Source organism: Kogia breviceps, chromosome 17 (genome assembly GCF_026419965.1).
Source record: "Kogia breviceps isolate mKogBre1 chromosome 17, mKogBre1 haplotype 1, whole genome shotgun sequence".
Taxonomy (NCBI): domain Eukaryota; kingdom Metazoa; phylum Chordata; class Mammalia; order Artiodactyla; family Physeteridae; genus Kogia; species Kogia breviceps.
The window spans coordinates 74,532,782-74,557,495 of NC_081326.1; the positions used below are offsets into that span (position 1 = coordinate 74,532,782).

The 24,714-nt window shown below is 46.8% G+C and overlaps 1 protein-coding gene across 4 annotated transcripts in view; it reads right to left on the reverse strand.

Moving 5' to 3' along the window:
- TRAPPC9 (trafficking protein particle complex subunit 9) overlaps positions 1–24,714 on the reverse strand; it is a 460,520-nt gene that overhangs the window by 184,036 nt on the left and 251,770 nt on the right. For all 4 annotated transcript variants that reach the window (XM_067018121.1, XM_067018120.1, XM_059043000.2 and 1 more), the window contains one exon: positions 8,424–8,566. In XM_067018121.1, coding sequence (XP_066874222.1) covers positions 8,424–8,566 — 143 coding nt within the window. The remainder of the gene's footprint in view (positions 1–8,423; positions 8,567–24,714) is intronic.

A 24,714-nucleotide genomic window follows, 5' to 3' on the forward strand; every position in this document is an offset into this window, starting at 1 on the left:
ATGGCCAGGCGGCTCCTGAAATGGTTAGACGGCTATTATCCCACGATCTGACAATTCCACTCCCAGGCATACCCAAGAGAAATGAAAACTGGTCCACACAAAAACTGGCATGTGAATGTTCACGACAGCACTATCCCCAACAGCCAAAAAGTGGAATCAACCCATCAGCTAATGAGGGGATAAACAAAATGCAGCATATCCACACAGTGAAATATTATTCAGCATAAAAAGAAATGCCATCCTGATACTTCCTTGCGGGTGAACACTGACGACATTATGCTAAGTGAAAGAAGCCAGTCACACTTTGTATGATTCCACGCACATGAAATATCTAGAGCAGGCACATCTAGAGACAGAAAGTAGATTTGTGGTCGTGTCGGGGAGGGGCGGGGGGACTGCTAGTGGGCACAGGGCTTCTACCGGGAGAATGAAAAGTTCTAAAACTAGATGGTGGCGATGGCTGAACAACTCTGTGACTATACTAAAAACACTAAATTATACAGCTTAAGTGGGTGAACCGTGTGGTGTGCAAACGATGTTTCCGTACAGCTCGCGTGTACGTGCAGCGAGAGAGCGGGGGGTGGTGGAGGTGAGACCGACGCGCCCCTGGCTCGGCCGCGGCACTGCGGCACCTCACCAGGGCCCAGCGCTCAGCGCCACCGCGGCCTTGACACACACATCATTTACTCTCTGTTATACTGTCTACTTGGCACTCATAATGGACCACAGGTACGAGAAAAGAACCATGAAGACCACATGTTAAAAGGGGCACAAAAGTGAACACCTAGACACTTGTGCCTCAAAATCCAAGGTTAAAAAGGTAACATAAAATGACAGCTATGTCATGTTTGGCTTTTCATTTTCTGGAAATGAAGACAAGCCCAATTCAAAAAGGACAGAAATGTACTTTAAAATAACTTGAAATCATGGTTCACGTAGCATCATTTGCAATTAACTCTATAATGATTAAAACTCTGAAAATGTCAAATGCAAAAATTCTAAATGGAAGGTCACAAAAAAACTCTGGCCAGTTGTTGATGATAGACAATCTACCTTTTAACCCACGCTCAATCCCTACATCAAGTATGACATGGGCCTTTTAAATTGATGTTTATAAACAATACTTCTTAACATAATTAGTGTATATTACTTGTTAAGTAGAACAATCTTTAAATCTGTCTTTAAATAATGAATATTGATACCATTTTTAAATGAACGTTAACACAGAACATTCAATAATGTAATAGTTCAAAATAAAATACAGAACACTTAAAATTACTGATTGTAACACTTCAATAATACGTATGGTTGAGACATAAAATAGGTCCCTTCAAGGTACAGCTGTGTGAGCGGAGACAGAAACATGGGCGGTGATTCACCGCCTGGGCAGCTCCTAACTGGTGACACTGGAGACCCGAGGGTGCTAACTGCCGTGTCAACCTCCAGGACGTGTCCGGCTGCTCCTGCCGCGGGAGGTGGGGCCCCAGCTCCTGCCTGTGCAGATCTGCACTCTGTGAGCACTCGGAAAGACGATGAAAAGCGCGCCCGTCATTTCAGGGAGCACAAGCCGGCAGGAGCAGGCGGGGGTGAAGCAAACGCGTGAGGTTATTAGGCTCCTCCCACCAGAGACTCGATGACTCGGTTAGAGAGAGACGGGAGCCCTGCGGCGGACCCAGCCCCCTCCCGTCACAGAAGCAGTCCCGGTGCAGGTGTCCCTCTGTCCCCCCCGCCCCCCGGCGCCCCTCACGGCCCAGCCTCGGCGACGGCTGCGGAGCGGGTGAAGCTGCCGGGCGGGTGAGGGCTTCCCCCTGAGTAACACAGCCCTGCTCTTCTCACCGGCCACCCAGGCGTGAGTCTCCAGCTGGGCTGTCCCTGTGCCACTGCCACACGGAAGAGGGGGAGTCCCTGACCTTGCCCTTGACAAGCGCCGTTTCTCAGTTTTCTACCCGTGTCAGGCACTGTATCAGACGCTCTGCGTATTGATGCCTTCTTTAAACCTTACCACAGCCCTGCAATTGCAGTGTCCTCTCCATTTCAAGACGAAGAAGAATGACGCTTAAAGGAACAGGAACGACTTGCTCAAGACCACGGGGCAAGTAAGGGGGAGGGTCAAAATCTGAAACCGGACGCAGGTACAACGGGCCCCGAACCCCGTGCCTGTTAAAACCCTAAAGTGTTGTTAAATTTAAAACCAGTTTAAATCAACACAGCAACCTGAGAAAGAGCAACCGTGATGAAATCCGACACTGACCCTGCCTTTATTCCGCGTCTGTGAGCAGAGGCTCCCTACAGCGTGCAGTGGCCCCAGTCCACGGGGGGGGGGGGGGGGAACGGCATTTGTCTTCCAAATGTCCGGGCACAAGCACCGTGGTGTGTCAGGTTGTATGATTTTTATTCAGAATGTAACAACTCGCACACCTTACACCCTGCTCAGGGGAGTGTATTTTCCACAGAGCTCAGAGTAGCAATGTATAAGACTGGACCACTTACCCCAGCAGCCTAGAAAGAAGTTGCTCCTGAGGTGAGGCAGGCCAGGCACTCAGACAGGGTGGCATGGCCCAATCCATTTCAATCTGGTCCCTAACAACATTACCAGGCAGCTTTGGTGTAAAAAGTGAATCTTAATGGTAATTGATCTCCTAAATAAAAGTCAGCTGAGACCTAGGTACACCCCTGAAGGAAGGAGAATGGTTAAAAAAAAAAAAAAAAAAGCAATGAGAATTCCACCCGCCATCTATATTGTGCTTTGGCTTTGAGAAAACACTGGGCCTCTATTGTTTAATTTGATTCACTTAAGCCCCATGAGGCGAGCAGAGCCGGTGATCTCTCCAGTGAGGGACAGGAGGGCTGCAGCTGCGAGAGATACAGAGATGCTTGCAAAGACACAGGGGGCCAAGGGAAACCCAGGTCTCCAGAACCCCAGTTCAGAGTGCGTGTGGCAGGAAGCATGGGTTTGGGTGCCAAGAAGAGGCCAGAATTCAAATCGAATCTCTCTTTCTCGTTCATGTGCAAACAGGGTGAGTTACCCAACCTCTCCATACAGCGATGCTGACTTCCAAGGCTTCTCTGGAGTTTCAATTCCACCTTTTTTTGGTCTCTTGGGTATTTATTTTTAGAACTTCATGGTATATGTTGGATACAGACCTTTGTTGCATAAGTGTATTGTAAATATTTTCTCCCAATATGGAGCTTGCTTTTTGATGAGCTGAAGTTTTTAATTTTGATAAAAACCATCTTATCAACTTTTTATTTTCTGGTTAGTAGTTTCCTCACCCCATCTGAGAAATCTTTACTTCATGGAAAAATTGTAATTAAGAATTAAAACTAACTAACTAATTAAAAGTAAAAATTAAACTCTTTAACTGATATGACTATCTCAGGGATTCTACTTTCTCTTGTGCCAACTTTAGTAATTCATGTCTTTGAAAATTTTTTTCCATTTAAGTTGTCAAATTTATTGGAATATGATTTCTCACAGTACACTCTTATTATTCTTTTAATGTCTGCAGAATTTTGCCATGCCCCCCTCTTTCATTCTCATTATTAGTAATTTGTGTGTTCACTCTCTTTTTTAAAATTCTGACCATCCTGGCTATAGTTTACTAATTTCATTAATCTTTTCAAAGAACCGATTTGGGGTTCCATTTAGTTTACATATTATTTTTTCATTTTCTATTTCATTCCTATCCACTATTATTATTTTCTTTTATTTAACTCTGTATTATTTATTTGCACTCTTCACTCTTTATTATTTATTTTCTTTTACTTCAGTTTACTCTGGGTACATTTTGCTCTTCTTTATCTTACATAGACACTTATACCATTGATTTTAAGCCATTCAACCTCTAGCATAAGCATTTAGTGTTCTATACTATCAGTTAGCTGGAGTTGTTTACTAGTCCTGTGCAAGCTTTCTATATTTTTCTGTTTCTTTCTATATTTTCCTTGTTCTGTCCAAAACTGAGAGACGAGTGATGAAATATCCAACTATAATTATCTGTTTTCCACCTCTCCCTTCAGATGTCGGTTTTATTTTGAAGTTATGTTTCTAAGTGCATTTGCATTTACGATTGTCAGGTACTCTTGATGACTTGACCCTTCCATCATCACAAATTATCTGCTTACTCTCTCTCTTTTTCCCCTGAAAGTCTACTTATTTGACAATATACCCATGCCACCTTTCTTATGATTACTGTTAACATGGCATGACTTTTTCCCCTCTTTTTGCTTTTACACTGTGCATACTTAATGTGAGTTTCTTATAGAAAAGATAGAGAGTTGGCTCTTGTATTTTTATACAGTACGACAATTTCCACGTTTTCTCCCACTACATACATATCCAGTTCTTCCCGCATCCTTTGTTGGAAAGGCTTTCACTCCACATCAAGTTGTTTTCATACCTTGCTGGTCACATGATCAACTGGTCATGCGTGAGTGAGTCTATTTCTGGACCACCTATTATGGTCCGTTGACCTCTCTGTCTTTAGAACAATGGCACTGTCTCTCGATTACTGTAACTTTACGTTACGTCTTAAAGTCGTAGAGCCTAAATCCTCCAACTTTGTTTTTTTGTCAAGTCATTTGCCTATTCCATTGGCAATAATCTGTTCCATTGTGAAATCATTTTAAAAACAGCTTGTCGGGCTCCCCCGGTGGCGCAGTGGTTGAGGGTCCGCCTGCCGATGCAGGGGACGCGGGTTCGTGCCCCGCGGCACGTGGGAGGATCCCACGTGCCGCGGAGCGGCTGGGCCCGTGAGCCGTGGCCGCTGAGCCTGCGCGTCCGGAGCCTGTGCTCCGCAGCGGGAGAGGCTGCAGCGGTGAGAGGCCCGCGAACCGCAAAAAAACACCAAAACCCCAGCTTGTCAACTTCCACCACCTCCCCTCAAAAAAGTCCTGTTGGGATTTTAATTGGGATTGCATTGAATTTATAATGAAATTTGGGGAAACTGGTATCCTAGCAGTAACTGACTCTTCCAATCAATAAACATGGTATCTCTCCCCAACTATTTAAGTCTTTCATCCATACGTCACATCATGCACAAAACTTCATTTGAGGCAGATTCTGGGAAAAACTTTAACTATAAACCTCCTCAAAGAAAAAGTGGCAGAGTATCTCTGTAACTCGGGGGCGCGGGGCAGGGGGGTGGGGCAAAGATTTTAAATGTAGCATTTAGTTCAGTTACATTTAATGTAATTCTTGGTACAGTGGGTTTAAAGCTACCACACTGTTATTTGTTTCTATTTAACTATATATTCCTGGTTCTTTTCTCCTCCTTTCTTGCCACCTCTTTCCCCCTTTGGGGGGTTATTTTTTAGCGTTCTGTTTTATCTCTCCTGGTATACTATCCATACCTTAAGTCATTGCTCCAGGCTTTACAACATGCGTCTCTAACATCACATTCTCACTTCAAATAATATAATATTTTGCATATAAAAATGTCCATTTCTCCCTCTTTTTCCATTTGTGTGACTTTTTTTTTTTTTACATATTCTACTTCTTTATATGACATGCACTACAAAATTAAATGCTATTATTTCTTTCTTAGACAGTCAGGAGCCTTTTAAAGAAATCAAAAAGCGAGGATAAAAAATCTCATGCCTAAACCTATTCACTTTATTTCCGGCATTCATCATTCCTTAATGTAGATCCGAGTTTCCATCTGGTAGCATCTCCGCCTGATGACCCTGCACCAGGCTGATAAAACACAAGGACTGTGTTCTCTGTCCGTCTCTGATCCCCGTGGGTGCTTCACATAGCACCCAAAACATTGGAGGTGTTGGTTTACAGGTTTACAGTCTGCTAAGTGCTTTATTAGACAGACAAAGAATGTACAGGGGAACCCACAGAAGGACCCCCAACTATGCCACTATGCCTAGCCATGGTCAGGCAAATTTTATAAAAACGTAACATATATCAATGGCAAACAGACATTTTCCAAAAGGTTAAGTGAAGGAATGATAGTTTAAGAAAAAGAACAGTTTTAGAAAAGGAGGTATGCAAAGGTGCACTGGAGTAAGCTGTCCTGACACATCCTGGTGATGGTGAGAAGCAAAGTGTCTTTCACGTGAAGCGTGGCGGGACTGGGGACAAGCAGCTGAAGAGAAACACCTAGATCAACATTTTAAGTACCGTGGATATCAGAGTGGGGGCTTTGAACTTCATCCCGTAGGCGCTGGGAAAGTCTTTAAGCCACACGGTGACATGGGGACGTTCATGTGTGTTTACAGGACGACGCCGGAGCAGGGGGACTGAGTAGGCAAGTACTTCTACAGCCCCAAGGAAAGATGGCAAAGACGTGCAGTGGCATATGCAGGGACATCAGCTCAACCCTCAGGATTTGGGGCTCCGTTAGACTTAACAGGAAAGGGAGGATTAGAGGAAATCAAATCTCAATCCAGAGCAGGGAAAAGAAACACGTAGGCCAAAAGAAAGAGAGTGAGGTCAACAGGCGGGTAACCAGGAGCCAAACAGCACGTCAGCTAACCACCAACTCTTCTGAGTGTACATCTGCACCAAACCACAAGGCAACATTTTTCTCATCTTAAACTGTCATTAAGAACTGCAGGGGCCATGACATGGAAGCCAGATATCAATAAGGCGAAAATAATCCAACTCAGCGACAACCTGCGCTGCTTCTAAGACCTGTTGACGTGAGCGGTGGCAGCAGGGGAGGAGGGGATGAGAAAGTACACACACCAGGAGCGGGCCCAAGCGCAGGGGGGCCTGAGAAACTCTAGCAGTGCCGGGCAGGCATCCTCGCCAAAGCTTCCCACCCGCAAGTCCTTTGACGCTTTACACGAACTCAACACAGAGGCAAGCGTTGGCAAGAAAGACCATTACTCTGTGGGCTGAAAAAGTGATAGACGATGAAACGTGATCAAAATGTGCTTGGGCTAAAAAGCCCAAAGCAAAGACATTAATTCTTGCTGCGGCCGTTCTCCAATGGCTGGGGAGAACAGCAGTCTCTCCTATGAACTGGAACTACCCTTACTTTTGGGGGCTGTATCACTCTAAAGAGAGTTTTATATCGACATTAACGCCCCTCTATTATACTCTGTGGACTACAGCGCCCCCCTGGTGGAGGGGAGAGGGATGCTGCACCCTCTTGACTGTGGGAGGGATGTTCTCTCCCCCACGGTCAAGGACAGGCAGGTAAGTATAGCCTTAACTCCATTAAAAATAAGTAATACTGGGACCTCCCTGGTGGCACAGTGGTTAAGAATCTGCCTGCCAGTGCAGGGGTCACGGGTTGGAGCCCTGGTCCGGGAAGATCCCACATGCCGCGGAGCAACTAAGCCCGTGCGCCGCAACTACTGAGGCTGTGCTCTAGAGCCTGTGAGCCACAGCTACTGAGCCCACATGCCACAACTACTGAAGCCCACGCACCTAGAGCCTGTGCTCCACAACAAGAGAAGACACCGCGATGAGAAGCCCGCGCACCGCAACGAAGAGTAGGCCCCGCTCTCCGAAACTTGAGAAAGCCCGTGTGCAGCAGCAAAGACCCAATGCCGCCAAAAAAAAAATAAATTTATTTTAAAAAGAAAAAAAGTAATACGAGCCCACTCTATCCTACCCCGAGATGTAATGTGCCCCTGGACGTGAGAATGTGGACATGCCCAGGGGTGATCACGACCTGCCTTCCAAAGGCTGCTCACCACCTGGGCAGGAATCTGACCCCAGAGGGTCTCCATTTGGCTGGAGCCCCACCCAGTGCTTCAGACCCCCACTGCTCCCAGTTCATCACAGGTCAAATTCGGGGATGAGAAACTGTCATTCTCCCACCTAAGGGAGGAATACTCTCTAGTATCTCTGACCACTTCTGGGTTTGAAGTAGACAAACTGGTTTCTTTCTCCCTAAAGGAAGACTAGGCCTGGAGAAGTAATCAAGAGAGAAAGCCTCTTGCAAGTAGGGTGCTCTGGGCAGAAATGGCCCCACGCCCCAGATGGCTGGGAGCTCCGCAGAGACGGGGCTGAGACGCTGGGTAGGCTGGCCCTGCCTGCACGGTCTTCCTGGGGTGACACAGGAAGCGACACACACAGATATGCGGTCGCCTCCAGGGGTCTCCAAGACAGGGAGCCATCTGCTGAGCCCCTGCTAACAGGAGAGCTGAACCAGACTGCAGTGAGTTCCAGGCTCGGGACAGCGGGCGGGAACCGCGTCCTGCACGAGGACCGCCACAGCAAGCAGGCCGCACCGCCCACAGGAAGACCGCAGCACGCGGCAAAAGGCGCGAAGTCCGGCCACCGCGTCGGACTGAAGCGGCATGGCTCTGCACGGCCCGTTTTTCTGACGAAGGCCCGGGGAGGCTACATAACTCGGCACGGCGAACAGTGGGACCAAAACGAACACCAAGGCCAGAATTCCAAACGCAGTGCCCTCGGACTCTAGAACGAGGCGGTCAAGGAGCAGAGGTGCGTTTACCTGGTTGCCGGCAGGGTACTGACGCGTGTGAAGAACACAGATGGCTCAACCTCTACGTGCAGCCCCAGGGAGAGGTTCCTGTAATATCCTTCAACGTGGCCCGGGCCTCCGGAGTATTTGAAATTCAGGATAGCTTCCAGGGTCTAAAAAGACGGAAAACACGGTCAGTCAGTACTCCCTAAGTTGATCGCCGTTCCCCCAGGCAGCAGACTTCACTCAGATAAGGCTGAAGATGATCCCAACTGGTAACGTTATTACCACGGGCAACTCTCACCCAGGGCTGCCACCCGGCACCTGACATCTGGTGCCATCCTTCCTCCGATGATGCCCTGTATCTAACACCTACAGCTCTCAGCCTGGAAACACGAATGGAAAGGAGCTCCAGAATTACTCTGTGGTGGGATATAGCATTTGAGAGAGAAAAACGCATTTCAATCAGCATCACTTAAATACACAGATCAGGTTGGGGGCGGGGAGGGACTTCCATCAAGGAGCTAGAACGTGGCTCCCAGGCTAACAGTGAGTAAGGCCGACAAGCTACAAACTCATGACACTTCCTTGAACCCACAGAGATAAGGTCACAGGGCAACCACATAGCCAGAAGGCCAAGGAGGAACGAGGTCCTTCCAGGAGGGACAGGGTGGGGACACATCTCACCAGGGGCAGAGGCAGCCACCATACAAGCTGGCAGGAAGGACTCAGCTCAGACGTTGATGAACTGCTAAAGGCTGAGCAGGGGCTCTATTGACAGTGAGGACCCTCCAGACCCAAGGACAGTTCCCACACACTCCAGGTCTTCTCCAAGGAACTCCTTGGGTTCTTACGCAAAGGACTGGCAGGGGCAGGGGTGCAGGGGAGCCTCTCTGGTGGTACAGGCCTGGAAGAGGGGGTCAGGAGCCACCACAGGAAGAACAAGAAGCCGAAACCTCAGCTCCAATCCTCTACCCCCATCCCAACCCCATCCAGACCTTTCTCTCCTCTAAAGCAAAATCTTAAGCTTCTGGAGGAGGGGACGCCAATGCCAAGGGCACAAAGACAGGGGTAAATATCCGTTCTAGTGAGGGGAGGGCAGACGCTGCTGGGAGGGCCAGGAGCCGGTCCCAAGCCAGGATCGTATATAGCAATGCCACTAGAGACAGAGGCAGGAAACCCATTCACACACACTGCCACCACTATACCAGGCAGAGGATGGCCGCCACTGGGGGAAGGGCAGGAACGCCGAGAGCCCACACGCAGGGTCCAGGGGCACGGCTCCGACCTAGGCCTGAGGCAGCACGAGGACGACAAGAGGGCCCCATCTGCTCCTGGCACAGACCTAGCAGGCACCCGGGTAAGAAGCCTCTGGGGCTGGCATGAAGGTGTGGGGAGAGCCCGGCCAGGTGCTGGTGGCCAGGGAGGGCTCAGGGCTGAGGATGGAGGACCATTACGGGAAAGACCCCTGGTACCTACCTCAGCAGCCCCTACTTTCTTCTCCTTCCCCCAAGCACAATTTGGAGGCTGTGCCGCACCAAGAGTAACCATAGCAACAGGAAATCGCAAACCCAGCTCAACTCCTCACTAAAATGACTCAGCCTTCCCCGGTAAGGTCCTAAAACAGGCGTCAGCACACTATGGCCCAAGGGCCAGGTCTGGCCCGCAGCCTGGTTCTGTATGCCCTGGAGCTGAGAACAGTTTTCACATTTCTAAAAGGTTGTAAAACAAAACAAACTACTAAACCAAAGAAGAATATGCAACAGAGACCATAGGCAGCCAGCAAAGCTAAAATATTTACTATATGGTCCTTTACATAAAAAGTTTACTGATAAAACTCTAAGAAGAAAACCCAGGAGGAAATCTTCATGACCGTGGATTAGGAATGGTTTCGCAGATATGACACCCAAAGCACAAAGCAACGAGAGACAAAAGGCTGGTGCCGTGGAGACCCACGGAGGGCAGAGCTCTGGGAAGAAGGGCCAGAACATCCGCTGCGGCAGCCAATCCATGTAAAACGGGTCTGAGAAAGCGTCCGCCACACTAATGGCGATGAACTGGTCACTAAGGACCCTAGTGGAAGCCTTTTCCAGAAAAGGAAGAGTGAGGGTGAGCTCAGAGCATTGTCTGGGGCACTCCTGTCTCCCGGACAGGAGACTCAAAACCACGTGTTCAAGGTGGGGACTCAAGCACATTCCCACCTGCCAGAGCCAAGAGAAGCCACACTTCCCAATGGCAGAGCAGGTGCCTGCCCACCTGCCCTCCTGCTCTCTTCCCTATGCTTCAAGAGTCACATTTCAATAAGCCTTCCGGGCAAGACACGGCATTCAGCCCTCAGTCATTGCTTTCATTGACCGGTTTCCCCTCATCTCCAAAAGAGAGGCAGCCACAGTTACACAATTATTTAGAACTAAAGACAACCACCTGTGCATGCACTCTGTCAGAGGCCATCCTAGGTGGAGAATGGTTTTCCTCTGGGAAGGCCAGAGGACAGAAATTCCAGAGACAGGCAAGGCAGCCTGGTACAGTGGACGGAGAGCAGGTATGGAGGTCAGATAAGCTCAGCCTGACACTCTGTGAGACCTTGGGCATAGTATCTCACCATTCTCAGCCTCGGTTTCTCAAGTGTTAAGTGGGGACAATAGTTAACACCTATCTCACTGGACTTTAATGAACATTCGGTGAGAAAACGAAGTAGCAGAACAAATACGCACTCACTAAATAGGTTCCTTTCTCCTTCTGCAACCTCACCATCTGACACCCTAAGGCAACATGGCTTAAAATAGGAAGAAATGTGAAATGTATTTCAATGCCATTTATTTTATTTCACATTTTTCGTATCATGGTAGAACGCTCATAACATAAAATTTATCATTTTAACCATGGTTAAGTGTATGGTTTTGTGGCATTACGTACTTTCACATTGTTGTATAACCATCACCACCATCCATCTCCAGAATTTTTCATCTTCCCAAACTGAAACTCTATACAAATTACACACAAAAATCTACTCCCCTCTCCCCCAGCTCCTGGCACCCACCATCTACTTTCTGTCTCCATGGATTTGACTACTCCAGATACCTCATGTAAGTGGAATCATTGCATTTTTGTCCTGTTGTGACTGGCTTATTTTCTCAGCATAGTGTTTCCAAGGTTCATCTGTGCTATAGTTTATATCAGAACTTAATACCTTTTTAAGGCTGAATAATATTCCACTGAATGGATATACCACATGTTGTTTATCCATTCACCTGTCAACAAGCACTTACGTTGCTTCCACTTTTTGGCTATTGTGAATGATGCTGCTATGAACACGGGTGTACAAATATCTGTTTGAGACCCTGCTTTCAATTCCTTTGGGCATATTCCCAGAAGTGGAACTGCTAGATCACATGATAATTCTATATCTAATCTCTTTAAGGAATCACTATACCATTTTCCACAATGGCTGCACCATTTCACATTCCTACCAGCAATGCACAAGGATTCCAATCTCTCTACATCCTCAGCAATACTTGTTTTTTTTTTCTGTTTTCCTGTTTGCTTGGTCTGTTTTTTAATAATCACCATCCTAATGGGGGTGAAGTGGTATCTCATTTTGGTTTTGATTTGCATTCGCCTAATGACTAATGATGTTGAGTATCTTTTTATATGCTTATTGGCCATTTGTACATCTTCTTTGGAGAAACGTCTATTCAAGTTCCTCAGTCCCATTTTAAAAGCTCATTGTTCCAGCTCACCTCCCACCACTCCTCAAGGTCTATATGTTTACAGGTTCCCTTGAACTTTGGTCCTACTAATTCTCTCAACCTGTATAAATGTTACTCCTTCTTCATGGCCTCTCAAAAGCCTTGCCTTCTCCAGTAAGATGGCTATACTGCCTTACTTTAAAAGGACTCCGTGAAATACAGACTTTAAAAAAAATACTCAAGGATCATATTTTGGTTTCACCAAAATCCCACATTCTTTTCCCATTGCATAAAGCACTGTTCTGTCATCTCAAAAGGATTGCCAATTTTATGTCTTATACTTTTGAAAACCCTTGTTTGTGAGCAGAAGACCCCCTCATACACACATCCAAATAAACCTTTCTGTAACGACTTTCTCAGTCCAGCTGACTCTCATCTGTTTGGTCTATTCTTTCATTCCTCTTTCAATCACTTCCTGGGTACTTTCTGAGTGCCAGGATCTGTGCTTAGAACAATGAATACAGTATGGTCCCTGATCTCAGAAAGCTCACTAAATTCTGAGTCAATGAATGTCTGAATAAATTAACTGATAAGTAAGCAAATAAAACCAATCCATCACCCAACACATACATGGTAGCTTCCACAAACTGCAAGCATGGTGGTCAAGGAAATAAACAGGTTCTCAATGATGGCCTTGAAAAGCCAAAATCTGTGAAGTAATAAAAATGTCACACTGTCTTTTTTGTTTTTTAAGGTAAACTTAAAAGTTGTCTCCAGGTAGTGACGGAGTAGAAATCACCTGGGAAATGAGCAAAAAATACACAGAGATAGATAACTGTCAAGTATCATAGAACAAAGAAGAAACAGTCTGTGTTTCTATCTTCTTGGAATTGGCTGTTTATTTACTCTGTAGAGAAGCAAGGAAAAGATATAATTATGGGGGGAAATATGTAATTTATGAAAATCAAGCACAGAAAAGATTTTCTAAAATTGAGTATTACTGCCTTTCTTCCTTGATTTAAAAAAAAAAACACCTCAGTCCCCCAAAATTCGAGTATTTTAATAAAGCCATAAAGTGGGGTGATAAAAGACACAGGATGTCCAAGCTTTATTTCAATCAAAATATAAGGAGAAACGATGCAGTACTCTGCCATAAGACTTTCCCTTCTTAGAACACGCAATGGTCTTTACTTTGAGGGAAGACTATTATAAAAATCAGAAATGGGCAAAGAATTAGAGAAAAGTTACTTTCTAGGTATACTATCAAATATAATTTATTATTTGAGCTAAAATGAAAGGTCTTTCAAGAGCTACCTTTTATTGGGCACCTACTAAGTGCCAAATGCAATGCTAAGTTGTCTTTACACATGGGCTCTAAATTAGAGTTAAGAGCCCTACAAGGGAAGTCCAGTTTTCGCATACAAGCAGTTAGGTGACTGGCCTATGCCACACACCCAGGGAGGAGCACATCCAGGGTTCAAATGCAGACCTGCATGGCTGCACAGCCCTCCCTCTGCCACGTATGCAAACTGCTCAGAACAGCATTCATTCATTCATCCATCCACCCACTCATTCACTCACTGACCCTGAATGAATGTCTACTAAGTGTAAGGTACTATGGCAGATGACACAATGCCACCCCTGAGGGCTTGCTCAGGTCTAGTCAAAGACACAAGCCCCTACAGATATCTAAGACAGTTGTGATATATTACATCACAGAGAAGCGTCCTAGGATACACAAGGATACGGGAGAAAAAAAGCCCGTGTGTGTCGGGTGTGGAGTTGGATTAGGAAGAGCAAACAACCCAGCAAGGAAGGGAGGATTGGGCAATTATTAAATAGAAATTGGACAAAAATTGGGAGAAAAAAATCAAGTAAAAGCTAAAACCTATTTTGTGAAAATATCAATAAAAGTGACAATCCTCTAAGTTAGGCTGATCAAGGAAAAAAGAAGTGAGAAACTAATTACTAATATCAGGAATGAAAACGAGTATCTGTACAGATCCGTGCACACACGAAAAAGACAGTAAAGAAAGAGTGTAAACAATTTAGTGCCAATAGATTCAACAACTTAGGTAAAATGGGCACATGTTACCAAACGGAACCAACAAGAAACAGATAAACCTGAAAAGCCTCCTGCTAAGCGAAGACATTGGATTCATAAACTAAAACACCCTTCAAAAAGAAACTCCAAGCTCAGGTGGTCTCCCAGCTGAATTCTGTCAAAACTTAATGTTAAGAGACAATACCGAAACACCTTCAGAAGAGAGAGGGAGAAAATATCCCCATTCTTTTTATGAGGCCAGTGTTACCCAAATGCTAGAAGCAGAGAGTTCATAAAGGCCTATATCCCTCCTAAATTTAGATGTAAAAATCCTTAACAATTATTACTGAGTCAAATTCAGTAATATTTAAAATGAGTAATACATCATGACCAAGTAAGCTTAACAATGCAAGGTTTGGTTTAACATTAGAAATCAATCACTCTCATTCACCATATTAACAGACAAAAAAAAAAAGAAAAAGAAAGAAAAGCCACAGGATCATCTCAATAGCTTCAGAAAACGCAACTGACAACATTCAAAACCTATTTATGATTTCTTTTAAAATCTCAGCAAACTAGGCACAAAAAGGAACATCCTCAATCCATAAAGTGCACCCATGAAAAACTTGCAGTTAAAACCATACTTAATCACAAGCGATGTTTCGCCCCTAAAATCCAGAATAAGGCGAGGACCTAGCTGTCATTACTGCTATAAACACTGTACTCGAGATCCTAGGCAAGTCAATAAGGCAAGAAAAAGAAATTAAAAGCCTGCATGTCAGCAAGGAAGAAGTAAAACTGTCTGTTCATATATGACATAGTCATGTGCCCCCCCAAAATTCTAACGAATCTACTAGAACTCTCAGAAATTGCTAGTGGTAATATAAAATGTACAATCACTTTGGAAAACAACTAAGCAATTCCTCATAAATTTAAACATAGAATTAATATTTTATTTAGCAATGAAACTTCTACCAAGAAAAATGAAGACATATATCCATACCAAGACATGTATATCAATGTCCCTGGAAACTTTATTCGTAGTACCGGTTAATCCCAAACCGAAAATAACCTCAATGCCCAACAGGAGGAAGGTGACTAGACAAATAAATTTTATGGAATACTACTCAGCAACAAAATGAAGCAAACTACTGACAGACGCAACATGCAGGAATCCCCAAAACGTTATTCTGAGTGAAAGAGGCCAGATACAAAAGAATATATACCATATGCTCGCATGTACGCGAGATGCGAGAGAAGGTTACTCGTTAGGACAAAAAGCAGATCAGTTGTTGCCCGGGTTGGGGGCAGGAGAGGGCTGACTGCAAAGGGGTCAGGGAAACTTGTCAGGCGATAATGAGAATATTCTACGTCTTGATGGCTGTACAGTTAATATGGCTGCATTTTACAGAATGCAAATTATATCTAATAAAGTTGATTTTACAAATCGATCCTGATCCTCAGTAGGCACAAAATCACTTGCAAACATTAGAACAGAAGAGACTCCAAGGTCATAATGTGGGCCGCACTGATGGAGGGCTGCCTGCGTCTGGGGACGAATGTGGAGCCTCAGTAACCCCAGGTTCTGCAGCAGGGTCATGGAAGTGAGGTTATGATTTATTGTAATTAAAACTTCACATGCCCTTGGAAAAGTCATGTCCTTTCTCTAGACCTCAATACACGCATCTGTAAAATCTGAGACTTGTGCCAGATATTGCCTGAGGTTCTTACCAGTTCTCATATGAATTGTTACTGTTCATTTTGTAATACGAACCTAATGTTCCATGATTTCTAATCTAACAAAGGCTATTGCCAGAGAAAAACAATCACCCTGGACACTGTCATAACTAATTTATATGTCTAAGAAATAGACCTCTAATTTTTAAAGACCCCCAGTGGACCTGTCACCGCACATTTCCTTCTGCTCTATTTCTGTGACACGACACAAGATTAACAGCTGTGATGTTATTCACTTAATAAGTCAAACGTTCAGGACCACAGGTCCCGGCTGGGGCTCATGCCCCAAGAGGCCAGTGCGACAGTTTACTTAAGGTCAATGAAACATACAAATGAAAGCCTTACCACTACTTTCCAGTCAATTAGCACTTTTGGCCAAAGTCTTTCTTCAGTGTTAATCATGCCTTAAAGATACCAAGTGACTACAAATTAAATGGTACATCCACAAGAATGTAGGAATGGATGTGGGCAACACCAGCCATCGAGACAGCTCCTCTTCAAGAGGCCCAGAAGCCCCTTGGTGACTGAGAAGGGCCAGGACATGCGGTCCAGACAGAGGAAGCTGTGTCTGGGGGCTGTTAAAAGGCCAAGCCAACTATCTGATTTCTGGTACCAAAAAAAGCAGCCGTTTCGTCTTTTTTGTTGTGAAGTACATGTTCATATCATTTGACCATTCTTTTTTTAAATTGGCCTGTCAGGTTTTTTTCTTCCGGATATCTAGGAGGTTTTATATATTAAGGAAATTACTCCTTGCCTGTGACATAAGCTGCAAATATTTTTTCACATGTGGATAGTATCTTTGGGTTTACTTACGATGTTCTTTTGCCTTGCAGAAATGTTTAATTTTTTTTGCAGTTAATGCATCAGTCTTTTCTTTTATGTCCCTTGCACCTTTTTCATGGCTCCTGAATCATGGTTAGAAACACTCTCCACACTCCAAGATTATAAAATATTATACTCCCCTGTTTTCCTCTATGACTTTAAGGTTTATCTTTTAAACTTTTAACTTCAATATTATCTCAAAGTGACAGAAAATTTGAAAGGAAAGTACAAAAACCACCCCGTTACCCAATTCAACAACTTTTCACGTCTTCTCTCATTTTTAAATTCCCTCTCTTCAGACAGAGATAGAAGATAGATACATAGATAATGAAATAATGACGATAATGGTGTCTGCAAGTTCTGTTCCTATTTTTCCATTAGTAATTAACAAGCAATCTGTGTGGAGATGCTTTAAGAGGTGATAAATACCTTATTCCTCATTAAATTCTCACTCACTAGCTTTAGCATCCACTGACAATTTTCTAACAACACAAGACAATTTTCTTTTGCTACTAAGATGCTCTTGCTTCAAGGCTTTTCCAGTGAACAAACCTGAGAAATATGTGTCTGTACATACATACATACATACGTATATACTGGCATCTTGCTATAGATAGATATGGATATAAGTATATATATGGACAAAGATACAGAAATAAACACAAACAGGGAGTTCAGAGTGATACCTGAAGTTCCAAATTTACACCACAAGATTCATTCTCATTTTCCCACACCCGTGACAACCTTCTCTAATGTGAGAAACGTAGGGTGCAGGATGCACCCTCCTCCAGAGGACACAAGTCAGTGCTTGTGGGACCTGTCCCCGCCTCAGCCGAGGGCCCACAGAGAGAGGACTCCCGGTGTTCCACCATTACACCTGGCACCTGGTCCTCACGGGAAGTGGGGTACATAGGTACGGGCGGGACAAAGAGCTCAAGTCCACCTCTAAGACTCTGGGCCCAATGCCAAGTGCACTATAAGAGCCCATCCAACGTTAAATCCGTGACAACAGGTCTGTCTTTGATCTCATTAGACTCACACTGCGGCACCTTCATTAAGCGCCTAATGGCATTCTAAGCTCGAGTGTGGGACCACAGTCAGGTCCACCTTCGCTGTATGCTGCCTCTTTGGTAGGCCTGGGGCCACATGGCCTGTTAACCAGGGCTGGAGACACGGACATTCATCCATGCAGACGGCTGAGACGAAATGATGGCTTTGCTCCAGGGACGTGCAAGAATCAGAGGCGGCCAAAGCCCGACGAGGCTCCTCAGGATACAAGGCAGTGACCACTGCAAAGCTCGCATCTCACGAGGCTCCGCTTTCTCTGGAGCTGGGCTGCTCCTGATTTAATTTATTTCTGCTGATGTTTTCAGTGATTCAACAACTCTTCTAGCCTGTGGCCTTTGCCCCTTTCTCACTCTGGCAAACTTCCTTCTTTAAATAGAAAACAAGCTTTCTGCCTGCTTGGCCAGCCATGGCACTTCTAGGTCCTCGGAGCAGGTGACCCTGGTAAATTCCACCTCCCCTGGAACCTCCACCCTTTATCTTCACAGCGGGAATCAATTTATCAGCTGCTTTACAGAATTCTTTTCCAGCTCAGCTGGTACAACAGGACAAGACTAGAGCCACCTGTCCTGCCCAGACCTCAGGGGCCCCGTGCCCAGGACGAAAGCTGAGCAGCAGAGACTGAGGGGCGCCCTTGTAAGCCCTCTGTTGGGCTTCTGTCCCCAACGGCAAAGGCTGACTCTGGCACCTAGAATTTCTTCTTCTGGTCTATAACCTGCTCTCCCATTTTGAGATCCTCCAGAACATCTTGGCCAATAGGAAAAGAGGTTAAGGAAATAAAACTGCATTTTAATGGCCATCTATTACTATACATTGAATTCCACTTTCTTTATGCATCGTGTAGTTTAAGCCGCAAAATCCTTCAGAGAAGAAGAGCTCATTAGCCCCATTTTGCAGGTGAGGGAAGGAGGCTTAAGGAGGATTAAGCAGCACGTCCCAGATCACCCCTCTGCGGAGAGCGCTTGTTCTCCGTTCTTCTGTTTCCACGTGAAGGACTTTCCCCGAGGACTCTCTCCCTCACTCTTCCATGCCCTGGTTCACGCGGAAAACACTGGCTATCCCAACCCCCACTGGCCACCCTGAGGCCTGAGAGACCAATACCGGGGTTCTCTGGTTGGATTTTATGGCCCACCTCTGCCCGGCACCTCTCCTGACTGCGGAGCTCTGCCCCAGAACTCGCGTCAGTCCCCAGGAGAGCTCCTTTCAACACAGTGCTGGGCCCCAGAGCAGCGTTTCTGATTTGCAGGTCCAGGCACAGCCCGAGCATTTGCATTTCTAAGGAGATCCCCGGATGCTAAAGCTACCGGCCCAGAGACCACACTCTGAGAGCCACCACGTGCAGACGGGGAGAGGAGGGCAGCCTCCCTGACTGGTGAGACCGGAAAGGATGGGGTTGGTGGGCTCCACCCCCTCCCTGTCCTGCTCTGGCCCTGCAGGCTGGCCCGAGTCCTAGAGCCGGCCCCGTGGGTGAGAATCATGGGCTTCAGCTCTGCCCTTGATTGTGCGGACACGCTAATGCCACGGTGAGGCGCTGGGGAACCCACGTGGCCACAGCCAGGCCGGCCCTCCCACCTAGCTTCTCCGGGTTGGTGAGCTGACCACGCCACGCCCGCACACACCTCTCTGATGTTCCAAACTTAGATTGTGTAAGCAGGGTGCTAGCTGGTCTCCTCTCAAACCCTGTTACCCCTGTGAAGACAGCCCGGGGCTGACAGTCTAACACCACCCTCCTTCCACGGTTCCTCGGCAGGCCAGACAGAGCCACCACCCCGACTGTCCGCCAGACATCCGCTGAGCACCGTCCCGGGCTGTCCGCCACGCCGCACGCCCTCTCGAGAGCATGAGGAGGGGGTCAGGCTGTTCCGGAAGAGGCTGGAGACAAGAGGAAACCAGGCTGACCCTTTTCCAGTGTGACGTTTGACGTCAGCTGCATGAAGGCAGGAAAGATGGGAAGTGGACCAGCGGAGACAAGCAGGGCACCCTGGCAGGCCAGCCGCCAAGCTCTGGCCAGAGCTCCCTCGGGGCCTGGGCCTGAGTGCTGAGCCACAAGCAGCTGAACCACAATGACAGAAACAAGTCACAACAGACCGAGACGTGGCTTTACACTTAGCCACTGACTCTGAAGACCTCACCTCTCAAGACCACCGGCCTACAGAGCCTCCCGTGTGCTGACAAAGAAACTGTGGCTTGAGATGTAGAGAACAAATGTGTGGGAACCAAGCCGGGGAAGCGGCGGGGTGGGGTGGGGGGGGGTGGGGGGGGGGGGATGAACTGGGAGACTGGGATTGACATGCATATACGGATGTGTATAAAATGGATGGCTAATAAGAACCGGCTGTATAGAAAAATAAATACAACTTAAAAATTCAAAAAAAGAAAGAAAGAAAGAAACAAAGAAACTGTGGCTTGGATTTGTGACTTGTCCAGCCAGTCCCAAAGCTTGTCCAAGGCAGCATTTAATGCCACACCTGCCCAACTCCGAACTCCTTGTAGTAGACAGCCATGGCACCGCTGTAGAAACAGTCATTATAACCCACTTAAGTGTCAGGTTCCCCCCCCCCCCCCGCAGAGCCACTCCAGGCTCGGCGGTGCCCCCAGGGCTGGCTCACAGCCTGGCACACTGCCCGATGGAGGAGTTCAATCAGCGCTTACCAATTAAATAAATAAATGAATGAACGGAGTACCTTCAGCATTGATACAAAGAGCTTTCAGAGGATTATGGCTTCCTCGCCTCTGGGAGAATAAATCTCTATTATAAATGGAGACCTCATAGTCGTCCCGCAGTTGCTTTTTTTTTCCTTAAGGCACAGCTGCATAAGAGAAAATTATCCCTTGTGTGCTAAATATGCCTTTCTAATTACACTCACCTAAGACTCATTCACGCTAAAGGCGCAGAACAGCGAACTAATATAAATTACAAAGGAGTGACATTCTGTATCAGCTGAAAACACTGAGCCAGAGCTAAGCCAGGATTAGTGAGCAGTCAGTAGGTCTTCGCAAAGGGTCATCAGTATTAAGAACAAAACAGATGCACAATGAGGGCAGGGAACCTCACCCCCCAAGTAAGAGCCAAGCCGCCGCCAAGGCATTTGGTTTCCTGCCTCTGGCCACCCTTCCAGGGGCACGGGTGAGGAAGAGAAAGGTGGCAGCCAGGAGCCCGAGGACCCGCGCGCGCGGTCAGATGCCGCCGCGCCCTTGCCCGCCGGGTGCCCGGGGCAGGCGGCCTCGCGCCAGCTTCGGACTCCTCTGCGCCATGACACGATGAGGGGCCCCTGCCTGCTGGGCGGCTGTGAGCAAAATGAACGAGAAAACGAACAAGGGCGGTGGGTTTAACAAGCCTCTGCTCCCTCTGCTTCGTCAGGGAGAACACCTCCCTCCTGACAAAGATGAAGGCGGACGCTCGCGGCCTCTCGGGGAGATGAAACCAACGGTCCAAGCGCAAGGACGCCGCCCGCTCGACCGCCACGCAGCCAGGAGCCCCAGATCCACTGCGTTCCTCGGCTCCTTCCTCTCTCCAAAGAGTCGCTCTGACTCAGGGTTATTCTACTTAACCAGGAAAAGTGAAAAGCAGTTATCACCACGACGACGATCTGAATGTATGGAGAGTTAATATTCTGGCAGTACTGGCTTTCCAGAGATGAGTTGTCCTTCTCAAAAGAATGGTAGAATTGCAATGAGAAGCAAAAGGAATTCGGGGACTGTTTTGACCTAAAACGTGGGCCGGGATCCAGACTGCACCACGGGGCAAGCCCACCTGCTACCCAAGGGCACCACGGGGCAAGCCCACCTTCTATCTAGGGACACCCGGATAAGAAGTCCCCAGGGCCGGAAGGGGAGACTGAAAAGACAGGCGCGGGCAGGCTGAGAGCAGTGCCGCCCCCGGCTCCTCCTCACAGGGAGGGTGAGAGGGAACTTCCCCCCATGCCTCGCAGCCACTGAACCCCCTTCTGTCCTGGCTCTGCTGGCTCGCCGTCCCCAGCCTCTGTTCCAAGACCACAGAGAGACCCGTCACTCCGTCCACAGCCTTGGAAGATGTCTGATATTTCTCCTCCCGAAAACAACTCACAGAAGCTCTTCAGACGTGGTGGGGCCCACATCCGCCACAGGGCACAAAGCCTTCCGATGGTCATTTTGTACTTTTTTTGGCACTAAAATGAGGGAAATGTCACTTATTCTTAGGCTTTTGTCCTGAGGGACAGAAATGTATACAGACAAAGTCTACAAAGGGTTCTGTCACATCTGCAATAAACTGCTCTTGTTTCTACTACAGAACTGGCTGCAAAGATGGACCAAAACTTCTCCGTGAAGGGCTCGGCTTGGTGGCCTGTGGGCCCCCCATGTGACCTCCCAGGGGCAAGGCCCGTAGAAGCAGCTAAAGACAGCTGCGCACACTCTAGGGCAGAGAGTCACACACCTGTGCTGTGTCTCCTCCTCCAGCGCGCGCGGGAGCCCCGTGAACCCTGCCCTCCGGCACACGGGTAGGTCGGAAATTAGACTGTGCTAAGCATAGCCCGGGTCGGAGTAAGAGCCGAAAGGCAGCGGGCATGCAAGTCGTTGCCCAAGGCCCAAGTAGCCTCTGGAGGGCTGGGGCGTGGGTCACCTCACATCCAGATGAGAGGTTAGAGAATAAAGAACAAAGCAAGTGCCTGCCTTCGGACAAAGGAAAGAGAAAATGTGCCACTCATGAAGAAAGAGACAAGGGGGGGCTGGAGGGGCTCCAACATGTTACTTAATTCCTCCTGATTCTCTGCGTGCCTGCCTTAGGGTCGTCAAATCCTCAGTCTCTGTTTGAGAAATACACAAGAGAACAACAGCAATGAGTAATAGTTGTGCTTTCCGAGTTCCTCGTGAGAGTGAGGCACTGACACAGTTCAGTTGTGTTGAAAACTCTTCAGTGTAGACATGTGACTTATGCCCCATCTACTGGGCTCCAACACCACCTCTAGCGGGAGGTGGAACTGGACTCCAGTCAGACTCCAGGGGTAACGGTGGCACGTACCGCTCCTCATCACTCTGCTCCAGGCAGGGACAGAGGTGGGAGAGTCAGGAACTCAGTGCCCTGGGGAGGTAACTGCCCCGATGGCAGCAGAGGAAAAGACTGGGGAAGGAGTCCCTAGCTGAGCTCCCAGGGAGGGCAGGGGTCACACCAGGAAGCAAAGGGCCCATCAAGGGCCAGAGGGATGTGCTGACCTGCTAGGAGAGATCCAGCCAAAAGCCTCAGGCCTCCAACCAGAACCCAAATGAGGCCCCACACAGCACCAGCCCCAGGAGCTGACTGCATCTTCCTAAAGGATCCAGCATAAGCTGGGCGGGAAATCACAATCACAGAAAGATAGACAAAATGAAAAGGCAGAGGACTATGTCCCAGATGAAGGAACGAGATAAAACCCCAGAAAAAACACTAACTGGGGATAGGTAACCTTCCAGAAAAAGAATTCAGAATAATGGTAGTGAAGATAATCCAGGAGGGACTTCCCTGGTGGCGCAGTGGTTAAGAATCCACCTGTCAAGGCAGGGGACATGGGTTCAGGCCCTGGTCCGGGAAGATCACACATGCCACGGCACAACTAAGCCCGTGCGCACAACTACTGAGGCTGTGCTCTAGAGCCCACGAGCCACAACTACTGAAGCCCATGTGCCTAGAGCTTGTGCTCCACAACAAGAGGAGCCACCGCAATGAGAAGTCTGCGCACCACAATGAAGAGAAGTCCCCGCGGGCTGCAACTAGAGAAAGCCAGCACGTAGCAACAGAGACCCAATGCTGCCAAAAATAAATAAATAATTTAAAAAAGATGATCCAGGACCTCAGAAAAAGAATAGAGGCATTGATAGAGAAGATGCAAGAAATATTTATCAAAGACCTAGAAGAATTAAAGAACAAACAAACAGAGATGAACAATACAATAACTGAAATGAAAAATACACTAGAAGGAATCAATAGCAGAATAACTGAGGCAGAGAATGGATAAGTGACCTGGAAGACAGAATGGTGGAAATCACTGCTTCAGAACAGAATAAAGAAAAAAGAATGAAAAGAAATGAAAACAGCCTAAGAGACCTCTGGGACAACATTAAACACACCAACATTCGCATTATAGGGGTCCCGGAAGGAGAAGAGAGAGAGAAAAGGCCCAAGAAAATATCTGAAGAGATGGTAGTCAAAAACTTCCCTAACATGGGAAAGGAAATAGCCACCAAAGTCCAGGAACCGCAGAGAGTCCCAGGCAGGATAACCCCAAGGAGAAACACACTGAGACACATGGTAATCAAACTGACAAAAATTAAAGACAGAGAAAACTTATTAAAAGCAGCAAGGGAAAAATGACAAATAACATACAAGCGAACTCCCACAAGGTTAACAGCTGATTTCTCAGCACAAACTCTACAAGCCAGAAGGGAGTGGCACGATATATTTAAAGTGATGAAAGGGAAGAACCTACAACCCAGAATACTCTACCCAGGAAGGATCTCATTCATATTCGACAGAGAAATCAAAAGCTTTACAGACAAGCAAAAGCTAAGAGAATTCAGCACCACCCCACCAGCTCTACAACAAATGCTAAAGGAACTTCTCTAAACGGGAAACACAAGAGAAGAAAAGGACCTACAAAAACAAATCCAAAACAATTAAGAAAATGGTAATAGGAACATACATGCCAATAATTACCTTAAATGTCAATGTATTAAATGTTCCAACCAAAAGACACAGACTGGCTGAATGCATACAAAAACAAGACCTGAATATATGCTGTCTACAAGAGACCCACTTCAGACCTAGGGACACGTACAGACTGAAGTGAGGGGATGGATTCCATGCAAATGGATATTGAAAGAAAGCTGGAGTAGCAATACTCTATCAGATAAAATAGACTTTAAAATAAGAATGTTACAAGACACAAGGAAGGACACTACATAATGATCAAGGGATCAACCCAAGAAGAAGATACAACAATTATAAATATAT